The 23,229-nt window shown below is 42.4% G+C and overlaps 1 protein-coding gene across 1 annotated transcript in view; it reads right to left on the minus strand.

Annotated features, from left to right (window-relative positions):
• RYR3 (ryanodine receptor 3) overlaps positions 1–23,229 on the minus strand; it is a 663,207-nt gene that overhangs the window by 123,318 nt on the left and 516,660 nt on the right. The window contains 3 exon segments of the mRNA XM_075065483.1: positions 12,240–12,480; positions 13,518–13,838; positions 15,634–15,764. Coding sequence (XP_074921584.1) covers positions 12,240–12,480; positions 13,518–13,838; positions 15,634–15,764 — 693 coding nt within the window.

Raw genomic sequence — 23,229 nt, forward strand, 5'->3', positions numbered from 1 at the left:
CTCCAGGAGGTGCAGAGAGAGGAGAGCAGCGCGGACATCCAGAACTGTGGAGACGCTGGGCTGCAGAAAAGAATGGCTACTTATCTCAGTTACTTACCTTATAGTACTGCAGTTCTCTGAGATATGTTGCACAAACAGATTCCACTCTCGGTACACCTTCACCCCATTTGTGTGAGACCAGATTCTTTTGGCCAACAGTGTTGGCCTGCCTTCTAGATGTTCCCATGCCCCTCCACCCAAGAGCATAAAGGGGAGAATGGGCCTAACCATCCCTCAGTGCCCTCACCAACACACAACCCCAGAGGGGCAGGATTCCATAGTAGCAGGAAAGAAGGGCAGTTTGTGGAATCCGTCTGGAAAATATATCTCAAAGTACCACTTACTGTACAGTAAGTAAGTGACTGTTCTTTCTTCAAGTGATTGTCCACGGGAATTCTATGCTTGGTGATTGACAAGTGATTATCTGTCTGCTTGAAGGTGGGGAGTAGGAATCCTGCTTAAGCACTGATTCCAGAACAGCCATAGCAAAGTGAGCTTCTGATCTGGAAGTCTCTAACAATGTGTCTTGTAAAGGCGTGGACTGAGATCTATATAGCCCCTCCTACAGATTTTACTCCTTGGGGAATTCTGTGCCAAGAATTAAAAATTCTGTGCACATATTAAAATTCTGCATATTTTATTTGTCAAAATAATATAATCATACCATTTATTTCAAAATATCTGTCAGCAAGTATGTCTGTAACAAAAAAGATTCAGGAAATGTTTGTTTTTTTTGACAAATGCCTTACTTAATAGGTATATTAATGCAGAACTTTGAGTAATAATTCATTTAAACTACAATACAGAAACACATTTCCTGTACTCCTCAGAAGCAGTGCAAAGGCTTGGGAAGTCGGGGTAATGGAGGAGCTGAGGCAAAGTGAAGTAATTGCCTGGCAGAGAACCTAGAGGGTTGTTAGATGTGGGTGGGAGAAGTATGAGGGTTGGGGGGCAAAGGAGTGATTGTTAGGGAGCTGGGAAGCCTCCCACATGCAGACCCTGGCTGACCCCTAGTCTCTCCAATTCAGTCAGGCACATCTGCCCCTGTTCCCTTGTGTTCCTGCACCTCCCTTCCCCCCCATCCCCATGTGTCCCATCACCCCCACTCCTATTCAGCTCCTGGCTCAATGCTGTCACCCCATTAGGTCCTGTGACCCCACCCCAGTCTCCCCCCACCCCCGACTAGCCATTCTTAATCACAGTTTATGTGACCCCAGCATCCCTGAGTACCCTGCTCAGTCTGTCCCCACCACATTCCATGCTTCCTCACTTGGCCCTGCAGGCAGGATACTGTGAGGAACACAGCCACTGCCCCCTCCCTGAGCCAGCTGCCCTCTGTTCTGGGGCCAAAACAGCCCCTGGTGGGTGAAAGGTGTACTTGCAGCCTCTCTCTGGCTGAATCTATTTTCTGTGGGGGACATGAATTTTGTGAGTGCCCAGTGGCACAGAATTCCTCCTGGGGTAAGATTTCAGAAACAAGAAAATTCTTCAAACAGGCAGCAGCAGCAGAGGCTGCCTGAGCTCTAGTGGAATGAACTCTAAAGTGGCTAGGTGGATATAACTTGGCTAGCACTCAATATGTTCCTATGCAGTCGTAGACCCACTTAGATAATGCCTCTGAAGGGATAATGCCTGCCCTTTAACCTTCTCTGAAAAGGGTATAAATAGTCCAGGGTGTTTCTGAATAGTTTTGTCCTGTCAATGTAAAATGACAGTGCCCTTACAATATATGAAGTTTAGGTTCCCCTGAGGAAGAGTGAGTCTTTGGGGAGAATACTGGGATATAAATTAATTTACATGGAATTCTGAAAGAACCTTGGATAAGGCCTGAGTGTGACCATGTCCTTATGAAACAGTATGTAAGGCAACCCGCTATGAAGGCCTGAATCTTCCCTATTCTTTGACCTGCTGTAATGGCCACTAAAAAGGCAGCCTTTACTGTCAGATGGTATAGGTTGCTAAGGTCTCTAATGGGGACACATCAATCCTGCTAGTACTATATGGAGGTGCCAAAGGAGAGAAGGGGATGGCAAACAAAAGGAGAAATACAAATAAGGCCCTTAATCAATTTTGCTACTTTAGGGTGGGAAAATTACAGTATGGTCTTAGATAAGAGTGTAATATGCAGATATTCCTGTTAGATAGACCCATATGGAGCTGACAGAAAGTCTAGATTGTACCATGGCTAGCAGATAGTCCAATATTGCAAAAATGGGTGTTGTGAAGCAAGACAGATGGTGCTGAGATCCCCAAACAGAAGCAAACAGCCAGTCTAGTTGAGGCTTTCCTGCTTTGGAACAGAACATTCTGAACTTCAGCTGAACAGTCTCTTTTGGTGGATGTTATCCAACTAGCATCCAAGCTGTTGTATGTAAGAAGGTTGAATCTGGGTGCAGGATCTACCATTATTCTGCGAGACTACGTCAGGAAGAGCTGGCAAGGTGTTCAGTGGCTGCACAGAAATGTTAATTAGGTCCAAATACCAGTACTACCCAGCCCGTGCTGAAGCTATCATAATCATCAGACCTATGTGTTGCCTCTGAACCATTGTATCATGGGAATCAGTAGAAAGGCATACATAAGTCCCAGTATTCAGGTATCTGGTCAGGGAGCCTGGACAGAAATCCCCATTGGAACAAAATGTTTGACACCTGTTGCTCTGTTGTATGGCAAACAGGTCTATTTCTTGGAATTCCCACTTAAGAAACATGTTCTGGACTTAATATTTGACAGACTATGAGTTATTGTTGAGAAGTGTGTGCTGAGTTGATCTGCCAAAGTATTCTGAAGACTGGGAAGGTATCGAGCAACTGATGTGATATAATTTGCAATGCACCAACCTTTTTATCCATAAATTATACTTATCATAGAATCACAGAAGATTAGAGTTGGAAGAGACTCCAGAAGATCATCTAGTCCAACCCCCTGCTCAAAGCAGGACCAACCTCAACTAAATTGTCCCAGTCAGGGCTTTGTCAAGCTGAGTCTTAAAAACGTCTAAGGATGGAGATTCCACCACCTCCCTAGGTAACCCATTCCAGTGCTTCACCTCCCTCCTAGTGAAATAGTTTCTCTTAATATCCAAACTAGACCTCCTCCACTGCAACGTGAGACCATTGCTCCTTGTTCTGTCATCTGCCACCCCTAGCTCCATCCTCTTTGAAACCCCCTTAAGGTAGTTGAAGGCTGCTATCAAATCCCCTCACTCTTCTCTTCTGCAGACTAAATAACTTCAGTTCCCTCAGTCTCTCCTCATACCTCATGTACCCCAGCCCCCTAATCTCGTTGCCCTCTGTTGGACACTCTCCAATTTGTCTGCATCCTTTCTATGGTGGGGGCCCAAAACTGGATGTAATACTCCAGATGTGGCCTCCCCAGTGTCGAATAGAGGGGAATAATCACTTCCCTCGATCTGCTGGCAGTCTCCTACTAATACAGCCCAATATGCCATTAGCCTTCTTGGCCACAAGTGCACACTGTTGACTCATATCCAGCTTCTTGTCCACTGTAATCTGCAGGTTCTTCTCTGCAGAACAGCCACTTATCCAGTCAGTCTCCAGCCTGTAGCAGTGTATGGGATTCTTCCATCCTAAGTGCAGGACTCTGCACTTGTCCTTGTTGACCCTCATCAGACTTCTTTTGGCCCAATCCTCCAATTTGCCTAGGTCACTCTGGACCCTATCCCTACCCTCCAGCATATCTACCTCTCCCCCAGCTTAGTGTAATCAGTAAACTTGCTGAGGGTGCAATCCATCCGATCATTCAGATCATTAATGAAGATGTTGAACAAACCCAGCCCCAGGACCGATCTTTCGCTTGATACTGGCTGCCAGCTAGACATCGAGCCGTTGATCACTACCCATTGAGTCCATATCAACCAGCCTCCAAATAACGTGGCTTATTATCAGGTCCTCCTTTCTAAGTATGACTACTTAAAATGAGATAAGGTGTTTCAATTTGTGCACAAGCTTCAAAAAGAACATCAAGAGGAGATGATGGTCTCATTTCTTCAGGTCCTTCTCTCTGGGTGTAGATTTGGGAGATCCCTGCTCTTCTAATGTTTTCTGGACAGCAGTCACATTGCAAGTAAACCCAGTACTGGGTGGGAATAAAAGTATTCAAATCTCATGGAAGGGATCTGACACCTCCTGTCAGCTCACTTTGATGTGGCAAGGATGGGCTTTTGCATGTGGCATGGATCTTTTGCAGGCTCCCACTGTCCTTCATTTATGGCCATCATGAGCCTGCTGGGCATGGAAAAGTGTAAGATCTCCAGGAGTTTGTGGTTTTGTCTTTACCATTTCCATTGGTATATCCAGGGTCTCTGGGACAGCTTGAAGTCCTCCTCTGAGGCAGACATAGAAAGATTCACTACCTCATCCAGGTGAGATCACATTGCGGACCAGTAGTTCTTCCCCTTGCACTTGATGCTCTTCTTTGCTTCCATCCTCCTGCCTTTCCAGGACTGCAGGCTGTACTATCTGGCCTGGCTGGGATGACCTATTCTGCTTCTTTGAGGAGGGGGATCTAGCTCTTGAAACAGCAGATGATGCAACCATTGTAGAATTTGACTGCACACCCTAGATCAGGGGTTCCCAAACGTGGTCCACGGCTTGTTCAGGGTAAGCCTCTGGCAGGTCACGAGATGCTTTGTTTACCTGAACGTCCACAGAGACGGCCACTTGCAGCTCCCAGTGGCCGCAGTTCTCTGTTCCCGGCCAATGGGAGCTGCGGGAAGTGATGGCCCAGCCTGTCCTGCTTCCCGTAGCTCCCATTGGCCGGGAATGGTGAACCACAGACACTGGGAGGTGCGAGCAGCTGTACCTGCGGACACTCAGGTAAACTGTTATATCCTTGGGAGCAGCAACTTTAGGAAGAAATCACTGGAGACACAGAGAGCTGTAAACCTTGGCGCAACCATTTATTGCTACACACAGAGCTAACCAACAGCCAGCCAAACAGGCTGGCTATCCCCTAATAATCTGACTCAGTTGCCATAGCAACACAAGATTCTATTACCATGACAACCAAATACACAACATATTCCTTCCCCCTTAATAAGAATGTCCCCAAAATAAAACAAACACTAACTAGAGAAGGAGGGTAGACTGCCTCCATTCCCGGCTAAACCCTGGGGATTATTTTGCCCCATAACCATGGGTTCGCCCCAGCTAAAGATCCAGCTGACAAGGAGGCATTCTGTTTCTAGGTGGATTACGGTGGACTTCTGGTGTTGTTGCACCTGAGAGTGTCTTGGGCGCGAGCCTGACAACAGGCTCAGGGTTCGTAGGGCGAAGGGGTTAGGATGGGGGTATCAGCTCGTGCCGGGCAGAGAGGTATCTCTGCCACTGGCAATAATGGAGGGGAAAAGTCAGGAACAGGTGACTCGCTGGAGGTGGTGAAGTCAGGCAACTCAACTGACGATGTGTCCTGAGGAGTGGTATGACCTGGTAGCAGCTGATCGACATGTCACCGCCAGGTGAGATCCTCTGCAGTCTGGACTGTGTAGGAAACAGGTCCTGTTTGAGCGATGACAGTGGCAGGGACCCGTTTAACTCCAGAAGTATAATTCCGAGCCAAAATTGGCTGTCCCAGGCTGAAGGTTCGGTCTTTTGCTCTGGGTGCCCGCCTGATGACTTGATCTTGCTGCTGACGTTGCACAATTTGTCAGGGTTCAGAAGGTTTCAGCAGATCAAAGCAAGTGTGCAGCTGTCGTCCCATCATTAGAAAGGCCGGGGATGCCTTGGTCGTAGCATGAGGTGTGTTTCTGTAAGATAGTAAGAAGGTGTCCAGACGCTTTTGAATGAATAATTGTCCCCTTGCCGATTTCAAAGCTTGTTTCATTGTCTGCACAAATCTTTCAGCTAATCCATTAGTGGATGTACGATATGGTGCTGGAGTGATGTGGTGTATCTCATTTGCCTTCATAAACTTTTGAAACTCCTGAGAGATGAACAGCGGTCCGTTGTCACTCACAAGTTGTTCTGGCAGACCCAAACGACTAAAGAGTCCTCATAGTTTTTGGATAGTACTCTCTGCAGTAGTGGACTGCATTATAGATACTTCTGGCCATTTAGAATGGGCATCTGTCATAAACAGATAGCTAAGGGTTAATGTTTCTTTTACCTGTAAAGGGTTAACAAAAGGGAACCAAACACCTGACCAGAGGACCAATCAGGAAACCGGATTTTTCAAAGCTCAGGGAGGGAATTTTTGGGTATGTGTCCTTTGTCTGTGTCTCTGCTCTGTGCTCTCTCGGCTCTGAGAGAGGTTCTCTCTACCTTCAGGTTTTCTAATCTTCTGTTTCCCAGTTGTAAGTACAGGTATAAGACAATATAGGTTTTTATATTGTTTTTGTATTTACATGTGCGTAGTTGCTGGAATGTTTTAAATTGTATTTCTTTTTGAATAGGGCTGTTTATTCCTTTTTTTTTCTTTAAGCCATTAATCCTGTATATTGTCACCTTGATACAGAGACCATTTTTATATCTTTTTCTTTCTTTTTATATAAAGCTTTCTTTTCAAGACCTGTTGGATTTTTTCCTAGGGGGGGCTCAAGGGGATTGAGCCTGCAGCTCACCAGGGAATTGGTGGGAGGAAGAAGACAGGGGGGAAGGGAAAATCTCTTTGTGTTAGAGTTACTAAGCTTAAATTTGTATAGCCTCTGGGTGAGGGGGAGAGACACTTGATCTCTCGGTGTTGTGTTTCAAGGAATTGAAGCAGGGTAATATCCTAGTGTACCCAGGGCGGGAAGATCTGGGAGGAGGTAAAGAGGGGGAAGGGAAGTGGGTTATTTCCCTTTGTTGTGAGACTCAGGGCATCTGAGTCTTGGGGTCCCCCAGGGAAGGTTTTGGGGAGACCAGAGTGAGCCAGACACTGGAATTTCTGGCTGGTGGCAGCGCTATGAGATCTAAGCTGGTAATTAAGCTTGGAGGTTTCATGCAGGCACCCAGATTTTGGACGCTAAAGTTCAGAATTGGGACTTATGCTTTATGACAGCATCTACCACCATCAAGAACATGCTTCCTTCAAAGGGGCCAGCGAAGTCAACGTGAATACGTTGCCATGGCTTTTCAGGCCAGTCCCATGGATGTAGGGGTTCCCACTGGGGTGCATTCCTCACACCCTGACATGACATACAAGCTCTTGCCTTCTCTTCAATTGCACTGTCCAACCCAGGCCACCAAAAATAGCTGCATACAATTGCCTTCGTGCGTATTATTCCACAGTGACCAGAATGGAGCTGTTCTAACATCTGTGATCTCAGTGGTGGCGGGATAATGACACGTCTCCCCCACAACAAACAACCAGATTGGATTGATAACTCCGTCCTCCTGGACATGTAGGTAACAAGGTCAGGTGAGACCAGAGAGGTCCGCCGAGATGTTCCATGCATCACCAGGTCCATAACTTGGGACAATATTGGGTCAACTCGAGTTGCATTCTTTACCTGAATAGCGTTGATGGTTGTATTCTCTACTTGTTCAAAGTAAAAGATTTCCTTCTGGGCAATATCTTGACGGTTGATGGGCAACGGCAGCCTTGAGAGACCATCTGCATTGCCATGCAGAGTGGATTTCCTATATTTGATTTCATGTGTGTGCGCGGAAAGCACCAATGCCCACCATTGCACATGACTAGCGGCTAATGGAGGAATGCCTGTGTGGAGTCCAAAAATTGAAGTTAAGGGTTGATGGTCAGTGAGAAGAGTAAACTTCCATCCGAACAGGTACTGATGAAACTTCCGAATTCCAAAAACGATTCCCAATGCCTCACGTTCGATTTGGGCATAGTTAGTTTCCGCCTTGCTTAGAGTGCGTGAAGCAAAAGCAATAGGTCTCTCTTCTTCTGAAGGCATAATATGTGACATGACTGCTCCCACTCCATAACAGGATGCATCACAGGCCAACTGTAGGAGTAAGGATGGATCAAAGTACGTCAGAACTTCAGAATTTAGCAATGCATCCTTAGCTTTGTTAAATGCAACATCACAGGCTTCCGTCCACTTTCAGGCTTTGTTCTGCCCAAGGAGTTCATTAAGTGGTTTTAGCAGTGTAGGTAACTGTGAGATGAACTATTATGGAAAGTTTAATAGTCCTAGAAACGAGAGAAGCTAGCTAACATTTCGAGGAGGGGGAGCCTCCGCAATAGCCTTAACCTTGGCAGGGGCCTTACGAAGACCTGTAGCATCAATGATGTGTCCCAAATATTCAACAGAGGCCTGGAAGAATTCACACTTGTCTTTGCGGACTCGCAGTCCATACTCTTCCAGTCTTTGTAGGGTAGCCTCTAAATTCTTTAAGTGATCCTCTTCATTCCTTCCAGTGACCAGGATATCATCCAGATAGCACTGGACTCCTGGCAAGCCACACAAGATCTGGTCCATAGCCCTCTGGAACAGGGTGGGCGCAGATGTTATTCCAAAGGGTAGGCGACAGTATCGATGAAGCCCCTTATGCATCATAATAGTCAACAGCTCTTGGGACTTTTCATCAACGTGCATCTGTAAATATGCTTGACTCAGATCAGTCTTACTGAACTTTTGTCCCCCAGCCAGGCCTGCAAAGAGGTCATCGATGTGGGGAAGCGGGTATTGCTCTGCACATAACACTGGGTTGACAGTGACTTTAAAATCACCACAAATCTGGAGGGAGCCATCTTTCTTCACTATGGGAAAAATAGGAGTTGCCCAGGGGCTATGGGTAACTGGTATTAGGACTCCATTTGTGACCAGGCGCTCCAGGTCCGCTTCGACTTTCGGCCTGATCGCATATGGCACAGTTCTGGCTTTCAGATATTTTGGTTGACTGTCAGGTTTAATGTTCAATGTCACAGTGATTCCCTTCATAGTTCCCAGATCCTCTCCAAAAACAGCAGCATGTTTCCTTAGTACAGTGGTCAGACTGGTTTCTTCTTTAGTCACTCGGTGCACTTCTGCCCAGTTCAGCTGGATCTTCCTAAGCCAAGACCTACCCATTAAGGCTGGGTAATTACCTCTCGCCACAAACAGTGGCAATTTAGCAGCCTGTCCACTAAGCTCCACCTTAACATCAGTAGTGCCCAACATAGGCACAGCTTCTCCCGTATATGTCTTCAGCACTATTTTTGTTGAGTTATGTGGAAGATGCTGTAACTTTTCTCTATACACAGTCTCTGAGACGAGTGAGACGGCTGCACCGGTATCCAGTTCCGTGTGAACAGGTTTGCCGTCTAATGAGGTTACCCAGTATTCATGTGAGCCCACTGCCAAAGACAAAACGTGGAGTGGCTCTTCTTCTTGTGAGGAGGTATCTCCCTGGTCATCCTGGGTCTGCTCTGGGGTATGCAGATTTCCCTTTTTGGTCAGCCAGATCACACGCCTTTTTTTCTTTTGTTTACAGGTACACTCAATGTGTCCCTTTTTGCCACAGTATCGACACACTAGGTCCTTACACCAGCATTCTGATGCAGGATGACCCGGCTTACCACAGCAGTAACATTCCTGACTCCCCACAGTTTCGTGGGTAGGTTCTTGTGACACCTTATGCACCCTAGGGGATGCACCGATGGCTTGTGCCTCCTTTGTAGCCAGTTCCATGGAGACAGCAATATCAATGGCTGTAAGGTAAGCTGAGCCTCTGTCAATAGGCGCTTCCGTATAGCTTCACTGTGCAGGCCACACACTAACCTGTCACGTAGGGCCTCATTTAATATCTCCTTAAATTGACACAGTGTTCTGCCAGCTTTCTCAAAGTTGCTACAAATTGTACAACTGTTTCATCTCCTTTCTGGTCTCTTTTGTGGAACCTGTATCTTTCAGCAATTACCAGTAGTTTGGGATTAAAATGGGACCCCAGGATTTCCACAATGTCACTGTAAGATTTGGTCTCTGGCTTAACAGGGTGTAGTAAGCTGCGTAGCAGGGAATAGGTCTTAGCCCCTACAACACTTAAGAATATTGGCACTTTCTTTGCTTCTGTAATGTCATTTGCAGTAACAAAAAGCTCAAAACGCTCGGTATATACATGCCATTGCACTACAGTCTCCTCAAAAGGTTCCAGTGGCCCTGTAAGTGTAGCCATGGTTTTAGTTTCAGTTTCACAGTCAGTGCAAACAAGCCAGTTCTCACCCCCTTCCAGCAGCAAAAAAGGTTTGTTTGTTTTTGTACCTTAACTTCTACTTCCTTCTGTTGCTGAGGCAGCACAGAGATCCCATGCTCGTCGGCACATTGTTATATCCTTGGGGGTAGCAACTTTAGGAAGAAATCATTGGAGACACAGAGAGCTGTAAACCTTGGAGCAGCCATTTATTGCTACACACAGAGCTAACCAACAGCCAGGCAAACAGGCTGGGCTATCCCCTAATAATCCAACACAGTTGCCATAGCAACACAAGATTCTATTACCATGACAACCAAATACACAACATAAACAAAGCATCTTGTGGCCCATCAGGAGTTTGCCTTGAACAGCCATGAACCAAGTTTGGGAACTCCTGCCATAGGTCATCCCACAGGGCCATGGTTAGTAGAGTTATAAACACTGAGTTGGTATTAGGAGGGATGCTCCCTATGAGTTCCAGGTCTCTTTCTGCTACCTCTCAGAATCCTCTCAAGAATCCCTTCCTGACTTTCTTTGGGCTACCCAAGGGGGGAAATATGGATGGGTGGGAGACGACTCTCTCCTGTGACTAAACGAAGATGAGGAGATGGGTTTCCTTCAAGGGAGGAGCATTCTATTGAAAGTGCCTAGTCTCTGACAGGGAGAGATCAATACTGGGCAGACCTCTGATAACTCAGAAGCTGGGTGTCTTGGATATCACTATCTTCAATCTCTCAAGAAGAAATGAGTCTAGTACCATGTTCATAGATGAGTGAATTGATACCGAATATATATTGGATACCGAAATAGCTGGTACTAAGGTACTGGGTACTGAAGAACGTGGTTCCAAAGTGATCAGAATAGAGGTGCTTCTGATACCAAGACACTTGATGCCAGAGCTCTCTGGGCACTGACACATCTGGTGTCAAGGTTGGTGCCAAAGGGTCAATACTGAGAGATATGAGATCCATAGACTGAGAGGTGTTCTTTCATTCAAACAAACAAACAAAAAAATCACTCTAATATGCAACCTTAAAACAGGCATATCAAAACTTCTGAGTGCTTGACTTTGTCATTACAATAATCTTCTTTTAAACACAGTTTTTGCAATATATAAGAACATAAGAACAGCTATACTGGGTCAGACCAAAGGTCCATCTAGCCCAGTATCCTGTCTTCTGACAGCGGCCAATGTCAGGTGCCTGAGAGGGAATAAACAGAACAGGTAATCAAGTGATCCATTCCCTGTCGCTCATTCCCACCTTCTGGCAAAGCAGCTGCCATCTTGCCCATCCTGGTTAATAGCCATTTATGGACTTATCCTCCATGAATTTGTCTAGTTCTTTTTTGAACCCTGTTATAGTCTTGGCCTTCACAACATTCTCTGGCAAAGAGTTCCACAGGTTGACTGTGTGTTGTGTGAAGATCTGCTGCCTATTAATTTCATTTGGTGACTCCATACACGTGTGTGTGTGTGTGTATAAGTACAGCCATATTTATATTTCCTGAAAAATAGACTGATTATATACTAATAATGTACCATAATGCAGTGTTCAGACTTCGTAATTTGAAATGGGGATAGGGGTTAAAGTATTTTGTGGAATGCTTGAAAAGTACCATCCCCAGTAAATTATTTAGAATACTTAATACTTGTTGATATCATGGCCATTCCAAAAATTTAAAAAATGTTTTCCAGAAGATTTCAGAGTCTCAGGTATAATATCTCTGGTGCAGACGATGTGGCACTATCCACAGAGGGTGACTCCATCAGAGATATAATAAATTATATAAATCCTCCCTTTGATTTTAGAGTGGCACATCACTGTCTTTAGCTACTGTGGGATGCTGTATTCCATCTGACATGAACAGTCTGGAAATGCCACTCCCATTGGCTATTATTACTGTTACGGTCCTAGAAAACATTTTAAAATGCAAAGAAAAAATAAAGCGTATAGATTTTTACATGGGTGAAATTTTAAAATATGTCATTCTAACAATTAAAGACCTATATGATATTCAGAGCTTCAAATCAGCATTCTATTAAGTTTATAGCACTGTCTTTTTTAACTCCAGATTCAAAATAAATTGATCTGTTGAATTATTAATACTATATTTTCTCACCTGTTGTTGTCTACATAACGTATCAGCATTGGATAGAAGGCATAGAGGTCTCGGCAAAGAACTGCAAACTCATCTAGAATGAGTAGCTCTGCTTCTTGGGTATCACTTTTACTATCTGCTCTTAGCTGTTCCTCCTCCATTACTATCTTTATGGCTTTCTTCTTTAGTTTCTCCAGGGTTGGAATAAAGTGGGTTTTCAACAGATCAGGCCTGGCTTTACTGATGATAGGCTGGGCATAAACTGCACATTTTAAAAAAAAAGAAATTCCCAATTGTTTTAATCTTGTTAATGGTAATGCTTTTTATTTCTATAGCACTTTTTCATCCAATGATCTTGGAGCATCTAATACCCACTAATAAAGCATCACAGCAACATTGTGAGGTAGTTGTTATATAGAGAGGTGCAAGCTAGTGATGATAGCATGTAACTGTGAATCTGGAATGCATTAATTATAAACCTAGATTTGTTACCTAATCCAATTATGGCCTTGGGTAAATCACATCTCTCTTAATCAGTCCAAATATCACTCCAATTTTACAGAAATTGATAATACAAATATTTTCCTGTAAGAAATATTGTGAAGTTCAATTTGATAGCATCTGTAAAGTAATCTGAACATGAAAAAAGCTATTGAAGTGCTAAGCGGTACTGTTATTTCATCACTTTCATAGATGGAAACAAAGAGACAGAGAGGATAAACTTGCTCAAGGTCACAGAGCTAGTTCATAGAAGAATTACCAACATAACATAGGTCTCTTGAGCTCCTAAAAACCATGCTGTAAATACCACACAATACTCCCTCCTTAAGTTAATATAGGGCCAGATCCTGTGAGCACTGGGCTTTGTCATCAGTTGGCCAACTAGGGCACACTGATGTGGCACAGTCATCTGGAACTTAGACTTCTAATTGGATTCTTCAGACCATATTTATTTTATAGACCCTTTCCTCACACTTCCTGTGTTTTTGCCTTGCTAGGCTATAAGCAATTTGATTCATGTACCTTATCTTCCTATATTCGTGTGTGTGGCACTAGGAACATTTTTGATGGCACCACATATATGTAAATAAAACCTTTTGAAAACTAAAACTGCTTCCTCTTAATATTTATATTATTTGTATTTATATAATATTGTGAATTCCTTGTTATTAGCTATTACATACCACTATGTAACAGTAAAGTAAATGGTGGTAAACAAATTAAATACTACTACGCCTATGGTGATAGCAAATAGTTAGATGCAATTAATCTTAAAAAAATCATGTTTAGTATAGCTACCTGCAATTCTCTTCATCCAAGATGCTTCATCTATTCCCAGGTTGTTGTTGATGATTTTCAGAATGTTTCCCAGAATGATGCTGAGTTGCTCAGAGGTTACCATTGTACAGCAGGGTCCAGCACTTTTAGGCATATTCTCAGACCCTCTTTCCCACCAGTAGGATAAATAGTTGCATAGCATGGGTAAGATAACCTCAATCACGTGGGGCATTTCAGTGTACCTGGCCCCAGACTCTGCTAAATCATTAATTTCCTTCATTAATCCATCTAGCTGAGGGATATCTGGACACATCTCTTCAACTGTATCTGGCATACCTAAAACTGCATATTAGGGTAGAAAACAATAATGTTTAATTTAAGTATGGTATTTGTTGTGTTTTTTCAAGGTCTAAATGTTTTAAAAACAAAGAATTAGGACTTAAATAAAATAAGTAATTAGGATTGAATCCTGCCCCTTCTGCTGTGCATGGCTGTTACAGGATTTGGGGGTTGGGAATGTGATCTTCCCAAATGCCACATTTTACCAAGGTAGTCCATTAGTCATTATACAGTGGCTGTGGAGCTCTCTGAAAGCTAGATGGGATGATTCCTACCCCCACAGAGCTAGCTGCTGTCCAGCCCAGCTACATGGGCTAGGTGCAGGACTGAGGATTTAGCCATACTGCTGATCTAGTATGTTATGTTTTCAAAGTGCTGGACAAATAATAATTACTCACAACTCTCCTGTGAGTTAGTATACTATTATCCCCATTTTACAGTTGGAGAAACAGGCAAAGAGAGGTTAAGTGATATGCCCAGTGATTCAGTGTCCCAGCTGAGATCAGAAATAACTTGTTCCTAGCTCCCAGACTCAATCTCCTTCACTAGATCATGCTGCCACTCTCCATGAAAAGATGAGATTAGTCAGTTACATTTCAGAGACAGAAACTTGAATTAAATAATAACAGCTGAATGTAACCAGTGAAAAAAATTAGTTTGTAGCTTAGAAACATGATCTGTATGTGTTTGTCACGGTGCAGCTTACCCAACCCTGATATGGACTCTAAATAGAGGTTTGATGAGGGAACTTGGATTCCCTGTTCCACCCCCATACATTAATCAGAGACCTGCCCACTTAAACCGCTAATTCCCCAACTGATCATCCAGCCTACTCCACTGCCAGGCATGTCAGAACAACTTGCCCGCCCCCACTGCTACCTTTTTTTTGATATAGCTCCCAGGTAGAGAAGCTACAGGCAGTTGCTTTCATGATGGGTTTGTTTTTGTTTGTTTTGGAAGGGTACTGGTCTGAAGAGGAGGAAGGGCAATAGGGAATTGATTAGGGTGACCAAACAGTAAGTGTGAAAAATCCAGACAGGGGGTGGAGGGGGAGGGGTAATAGGAGCCTATATAAAAAAAAAAGCCAAAAATTGGGACTGTCCCTATAAAATCAGGACATCTGGTCACCCTAGAATTGATGGATTTTTGTGGGAAACAGTCTGGAATTGATTTATTTTATTTTGGCAGACAGCAAATGTTATATGTATCACTGACTGAGGTGAAGAGAGTCAGAATGTGCCATGAGAGCCAGTCATGCTGCCAGGGATAGTGGGGCCCTACAAATCATGTGGAACTTATCCTGTTCTGTCAGTCTGGCTAGGGATCCACATGGTTGGGGTCAAGGTCCAGCACAAGTTCCCAACTACAATGGCACAAAAATACGGATGAAGGCCACAAGATGATTCCTTAATCCTGTATATAAAAAACTTTGTTTTCTGTTTATAAAGGCAAATCTTTGCCTCTCTGCCTCCAAAACCTGTTATGCCCTGTATGCACCGAACAGTGTCAGGCATATGTGTCTCTACTCAGATTTTGTAGTGCAGATGTGCTCTTAGACTAACCCCTAAGTATAATAGAGCACAATTTTATAAAAAGAATCCAAACACAATGTTCAGAAAAACAGGTAAGGGAAGCTGTGCCAGTCCAGCTTCAACCATTGTGTAGCAAGGGCCCAAATAGCAAGCAATGGAAGAGCAGGAGAGTTATTTACTCAACTACACTTTTATTTTTCTCATTGTTTAGATTTCTCCCCACTACCTGAAGTACAGCACATAATATTCTGAAGTACAGTACTTACTGGCTCTCTCTCTGGCAGTTTTTGTGTTGAAGACAGAGAGTGGGTTGTAACTGTTCAGAGAAGGTTCAAGGAATGCTACTGGAATGGCTGCTGCAATGGATGCTAAGCACTCACCAAGTGCTGGACGCTGCCTGTAAGTGACAGATAATTAATGTGATTTCAAAAAATCTTTCTTAAAGTTCAGCATGCATTACACAGAGTTATCAATATTTATTCCTTTTGTTCACCATTTTATCAACTTATGGATTTATTTGCCACTCTTGGGAAATTGGTTGTGTTTCTCACATGCATATACCTACAGTATATGATAATGCACTATAAGAAACAGGAAAATACAGCAGGAAGAAAACCTAGTATAAATGGCATTTCACATTAAAAGTGAGAATAAACTGTTCTTCAAGGGTTCATTGTCCTGAAGAAAAGGATATTTGATTATTATAATTTCCTCTCTTAATAAGTTAGACTGCAAACCAAGGATTCTGAAATATTTCAGAATAGTATTGTGGTACATAGGGTATTTGTTGAATAGCACCCAACTCCTGATACGTTTCTATAACAATCCTGATGTACATTAATGCATAAAAGTCAGCTAAGCAGGAGTACATCCATTTAGAAGTAAAGTCTGCAATTACACTTGAAAGCAGCACTGGAGAAAGATGTTTTGTAAAGACGATTTGTGGAGACAGCAAAATGATGGACTGTTGACAAAATGTGCAAATAATAAGTTTCCCTGTCCCTGTGAACAGGATATTTGTTTGGCTCTTGAGTAGTAAGGGCCCTTGTTATCCATCACAGACCATGAAAGGCTTGAGTTACATTACAAAATAAGGCTTACATTGTTTGCAGCATAAAAATGGCAAAAAGGAGCAGAGCTATAGAACATTTTAGCTGTGTCTATAGATTTTTGCTGCCATTTCCTTTATTTAATTTGACTTCAACTCCCTAGCGCTCCTTCCTCAACATACAGATATGCTCACAGCCGTCTTGCAGCTGAGAAGATTAGCAGCTACGTCAGGAGTGCCATAAGATGACTCTTCTGAAAATATTTAGATACATATTTTTCTCTCAGTATATAAGAGAAAGAGACCAACTACAAGAAACATTAAAGAATAAGCCAACATTAATGTGAATCACACTGTCAAGAGTATTCGATACCCAGGAATGTAACCACTCAACCTCACAGGGCCACAAAAGAGGAATCCTCAGATTCTCCACTCACATGGTAGCACACTGGGCTAGCAGCAAGGCCTTCATCAGACTGGCTAAATAAATTAATTCCACCTGGTATTAAACTAAAAGTAGGATCAACCAGTACACAGAATTCTGGGACTCTGTCATATTAAGCAAGTGATATGCTATCAACAAATATAAGCAAGCTGAAGAAACATTTTACAACAGATACTGAATTAAGAAAATTAGCCCAACATCAAACATACATTTGCTTAAATTATAGTGTTTAAGTAAAGAATTTATAAACAACATTTAACAGTATGCTAGTGATGCAAGATGAGATTAATAAAAAGTAGCATGGCAGTTTGTTGAAATGTCCAGGCATATGGCCCTTCTTGTACTGAGGCCAAGAAACTGGTTTCCCAGACAGACATGTGAAATCAAGCTTAAAGGTTGAAAAATTATCTTTTCTGGAAGCCATCCATAGTCCAAATGAAGCTGTAATAGGTCTGATTACAAAGCATGAAAAATCTCTTTCAAATATATCTACAGTATTCATTAGTGATTAGTGTTCTCTTGTGTTCTCATGCTGGCTTTGCTCTTCTGATGCATGGAGAAAATGCCCACAAAGCATCAGAAGTCCATGTGGTTATCACATTTTGAAGATTCAGTCTCCAACTACAGATGGACCATGAACTGTGCACACAAATGGCAGCACTTACATATGCAATGGAAACCACCTTTGTGTACACAAATACAAGTGAGGTTGAGGCCCCTTTGTAAATCTGATCTCTAATGTTCAACTATCATCAGCAAATTCAGATAAAAACATGATTATCTAACACGGGCACGTACCTACTCCATGTACAAAAGTCCATATTTCTGTACACAAGTAGGGACTTCTGTGCACAAATCTGGTAATCACATGTGCAAATATTCCTTTGTACAGATTTTGTGACTGCAATTTAGGTATCCAGAGCTAAGTTCACTTCAGGGTTTGTGACAACTTCTGCTGGATGGTCCTTAGGCAAAGAAGGGAGCAAAAGTGGCACAATGCATCTGCCCCCTCTTGTACACCAATGACACCATAGGAAACCAAATCAGCCTTACAGTAAGTCTATAAAATTCTCCATTATATATGATGTCATATCTGACTCAGTCATTTCCCGTTTTCAACAGATTCTATATACTTGTTTATTTATTGCTCCTGCAGTATCTGTTTATCTTGAAGACATTTGTTCTCTGTCAGTTTTACTAGTGGCAAAGATCTGAAGATGTCTTTTATCATAATCTATGGGTGCAGAATGTTCAGATTAATGCTGAAATAAAATTTCAAAAACTTAGTGATTACACACTCTACAAATGGGAAGCACTATTTCAACACATGACATTAGGATAAATTGCCTTATAAAATCCCATAGCTATAAATATTAAGAGATACTGTCTGACTGGCATTTTGTGGACTTCGTGAAATGAAGAGATTACCTTGTCCATTTACTAGCAAATGAGTGTTCATTTCACAAAGCCCATCAGTATCACTACCAGGAATGTGTAAACTGCAAGAAAGCACCTAAGAGCCTCCCTGAACCTTTCCTCATTTTAAAGCCTAAAATGAACTTCTTTTGAGATTCTCAAATATATGACTAATACACGTATAGCTACATATAAAATACAAATATACGCAGATTTAATTTCTCATCAATCTATATTTAAGGGGTCAATGTAGGCAAGAAGCAGGGAGAAACAATGTTTTAATGCATTCTGTAAAAGCAGCAAAGAATCCTGTGGCACCTTATAGACTAACAGACGTTTTGGAGCATGAGCTTTCGTGGGTGAATACCCAGTTCGTCGGATGCATTCTGTCACTGAAAGACATGGGGCAGGCCATTGACTTCCCACATTTCTATTGTGTTTCAAGGAATCACGCTTCTCAGAGATTAATGAAGGCCAAGTGGGAAGTATATGTCCTGAATGGTCTATATTCTGGCTGCATATTACAAGAGCAAAAAAGTTTTAGTACCCTGCACCTCCCATTTAGCCGCAAAAGAAAAGGAGGGTGGCCACAGACTGCTTGAAACTGTTTGTGACCTCCAGGTTGGGAACCAATGGCTTAGAAAAAACAGGTTGTGACAGCCAAGTTGTGGGGCTTCCTCCTCATCATCCCAAGATACCCCACAACCAAGCAGGGGGATGATGAGGACTGGGATGTATTGTAAGGATAACTCCTCAAACATTTCAAGTGATATTCTGATAAACACCCCAAATTTTGAACTTAACCTGGATTGTGAACTTTTTAAGATTTGTCAATTACAGGTTAAGACCCTTTTAAAGTATGCATGCAGATACAGGAACTACCTTCTCAAACTCAGTAGTCAGAAGGCCAGAGATGACACTTTAATGGCATAGTGGTCTGAGGAACCTCTGAAGAATTAATGGCACCCAACAATATTTGTAAACATTTCTCTACACACAGAAGACCAAATAAATATGAAAAACCCCACAAAAGGTTCTTCTATATTCACTATTACTTACCTTAATCCATCAACTAATGCTACATTGAATGCCCCCACATGAGAAAAGGTGTCGTGGGAGTTGCTCATCTACTAAATGAGCTTTCAGTTATCTGACCCCTTCTTACTGAAGCTGACACCCAACATAGACGCTTTAATTCAGGACAAGACAAGACTGGCTGAAGTAAGGTCAGAGCAACGCTCTTTATGCAGTTCCATTTGCACCCTTATGTCCATTACAGAGCTAGGTGGAAGATGACTATTGTAAGACCCAAGTTTCAGTCCCTCACTCCAATGAACAGTTATTTATTTAAAAAACTAAAACAGGAGAAATCTTTCTTGAGAGAGATCCCCAGAAAGTCTCATAGCTCAGTAGTTAGGGCACTTCTCCTGGGAGAAGGGAAACCGTCCCCTGCTCCACACTAAGCTGGGCAAGGTACTAAATCCAGGTCTCCTACATCCTGGGAGAGTGATCTAACCCCTGGGCTAAAAGTTATAAGTGTGTGAGTGTAGCGGGGGAGGCTCCCCTACCACCACCAATCCTCCTCCTCCAGCTTGTGAAAGAAAAGGTTTAAATGCTTAACTCCAGGAGAGGATTCACAGCTGTGAATCCCAAGCTGCAACAGGTGCCTAAATCCATTGGAGGCAGGGGTTTAGGCTACGATCTCTCCTTAGCATTTCCCACTAAGTGAGCTGGCATTTGTGAATCCCATTCTTAGAAGCCTAACTCTCCCCAGTGAACCCAGGTGCTTAATTCAGCCTGTGGGTTCCACTGTGTGTCAAGGCACCTAAAAGATAGGCACTGCCATGCTTAGCAAGTCCCTTTGTGGATCCAGCCCTTTGCTTACCCGCATTACCAACCTACCAAATACACTTGCAGACTAAGTTTGCACTGAAGTTTTTTGGTTGCATTCCTAGCAGAAAGAGAGGGAAAAAAATAATCCAAGAGTGTATCCATCAGACTCTTTCTTTCTTGGCACATAACTAAGAACTTCTGAAAGGTATTGTGACAAATAATAGTAATCAAATTCTGATGTGCCATCTGTAAGTGTTCTGTGTCCTCCTTGAACTGCTATAGAATCTAATATGACTCTGAAGCTGGAAGCAGCTTCTCTTTACAGTATCCAAACCACAGCAGAAACTGTCTGCTGTGCTGACGTAGGTCAAGGTGTAAGAATGACATACCTCCTATTGCATACCTTGCAATATTAGAGAGAGAAGATTTTTAAAAAAATCCCAAGACCACAAAACCAAGCCTCACACACAATGCTCATCAACAGAACCTTATTCTGAGACTCTATAAAAATACCAAAGCCTATTGTAGCTGGGCAGTTTTTGTATACTGCAAACTGTATTTACCTTCCTGAACTACAAAAGTGCTGAATTCTAAAAAGACAAAACTTGTGGCCTACAACATAGTTTCTTACTGCTTTTGTAAATGGGAAGATTTGCTTTATCTTCATTACTTGTCTTATTAAATGAAAGATAATTGTGAAAATTACCGTGGAAGCTTTTAGCTAAATGGAATCTGAGGAGAAATAGTGGAAGGCGGGTTATCTTTTCAAAAAAACATGCAACAATGGTAGAATCAATATATGCATTAATATTACTGAACAATAGCAGTACCATTAAAACTAAGTCAGGCAAGTCTAATACAGCCACAGCTTTGCTATATTTGTGACCTGACATCAGGGACTTTGACTTACCATCTGCTCTTCTACTGCCCACCAACAGATTGTAGATTTTTGATTCAAGTTCCATCTAAGAATGTATGAAATTATGCAAATCTGTGTCCCTGATTTATTTGTTTTATTTCTCAGTGCAAAAGAAGATGGTGACATTTGTAATGGTTATTATGTAAACAACTGGCAGTAAAAATGATCTCATGAAACCGGAAAACATGAAAAATATTTATGATGGTCTGAGTATTTTACAGAACACTATGTATGTGAGACTATTCTCCTTTGAAGCTTAATGGTGATTGACCTTTTCCTGAGAATTACTTTAGTAACTCTAATAAAAGGGGTTATATAGGATCAACCTGCTTTTTTTCTTTTTAAAAAATGCTTGATATTTCTATATTGATTTATCACAGAGTACATGCAAACATTCCTGTTTGCCAAGTGAATTCACTGCAATAATAACAATCTATTTCTCTGAGATTTCTGCATCTGTTCTTTTCATCAGTATTTTTTTGAGGGGGTGGAGGGGACAAGCTTTTCCCTGATGAATGGATGTACAAAAAATATATAGAAATACAAGAGAAAAGGTATAGAAAATCCAGGACAATTTTAAGACAAGGTCATTTTATCGCATAGTAAAAGCTTATAGTTGTTTCATTGCTAGAAAAGAAACGGAAAAGGCAGAAACAGAATATTCATCAATAAAAAATAGCCAGATATTCAAGAGATATATTTCTGTTTATATCTTTTCAATTCAAATTCAGCTTCTTTGTAATAAAAACATAATGAATTAATATCAGAAACAGCAACCACAGAACATTTCATAATGAAAAGATTTACGTAGGACTGAAAGTTAGAATCCCAATCATATTTCTCTGTGAAGAAATATTTTTTTAATTTAAAAAGGAAACTTGAAATAAAACCACATATGAATACTGAAAATTTAGGATGTTAAATTAACATTCTTAAACACATGAAAACTTATGACACTTTTGTTTCACCTTGCCCAAGGAGGAAAAACTACAATAATGAGAGTAATAATAATAGTAAAATATAATAATAATTAAAAATATTTTAAAGGCAAAAGTAAGGAAAATAATATCCTTAGCATTGGAAGCTATTGTGACAAAGCTCCTCCTCTACCTTGGTGGGTCTTGTGCTTATTGGTGGATTTGCTAGCCTTAGAGATCTTCCCTTCTGGTGGAAGCCACAGTCTGCATCAACTGCTCCTGTGTCTGATCGGGAGTTGGGAGGTTTGGGGGGAACCCGGGCCACTCGCTACTCCAGGTTCCAGCCCCAGGGCCCTGTGGATCGCAGCTGTCTATAGTGCCTCTTGTAACAGTTGCAGGACAGCTACAACTCCCTGGGCTACTTCCCCATGGCCTTCTCCAAACACCTTCTTTATCCTCACCACAGGACCTTCCTCCCGGGTCTGATTCATGCTGTATCCTCAGTCTCCAGCCAGCAAGCCTCTCACTCTCCCTCTCCCTTCTCTCTCTCCGCCCTCTTGCCCGCTGTCTTGCCTCCCAGCTCCTCACTCGCCGCCACACAAACTGAAGCTGAGCCTCCTTTTTAAACCTAGCGTGCCCCCTGACTTACTGCCCTTGTTGGCCTGCGGTATTCTAAATCAGCCCTGTCTGCCTTAATTGGTTCTAGCAGGTTCCTGATTACTCTAGTGCAGCCCCTGCTCTGGTCACTCAGGGAACAGAAAACTACTCATCCAGTGACCAGTATATTTGCCCTCTACCAGACTCCTGTACCTCACTGGTCTGAGTCTGCCACAGTACTTTAGTTACATCACATGACTGTCAGAAATCATGTATTAAAGCACAAGATTCAAAAGATTATTCAAGCCAAACAGCCATCACTCTCATAAATGGAAATCCGGTTCAAATGAAGCCAATGGAAGGGAGTACAAACTATACAGGTAAAACACAAAATAGAAATTAGAAGGACTAACAAGGAATTTTAAGAGCAAATAGCCATGGATAAAAGGCTAATTATTTCCATATCTGAGAACCACTAAACCAGAGAATCTATGGGTTCACTGGACTATTAAGAAGTAAAAGAATCAATTGTACAGAGCAAATTATTTCTCTGAACAAAGGATGATGGGGACGTAGGCATCAACTCCATGGATGCTCTGGGGCTGGAACACCCATGGGAAAAAAATAGTGGGTGCTCAGCACCCACTGACAGCCCACAGATCAGCACCTCCTCCTCCCCAAAAGTGC

The sequence above is a fragment of the Chelonoidis abingdonii genome, chromosome 4 (assembly GCF_003597395.2).
Source record: "Chelonoidis abingdonii isolate Lonesome George chromosome 4, CheloAbing_2.0, whole genome shotgun sequence".
NCBI classification, from domain to species: Eukaryota; Metazoa; Chordata; order Testudines; family Testudinidae; genus Chelonoidis; species Chelonoidis abingdonii.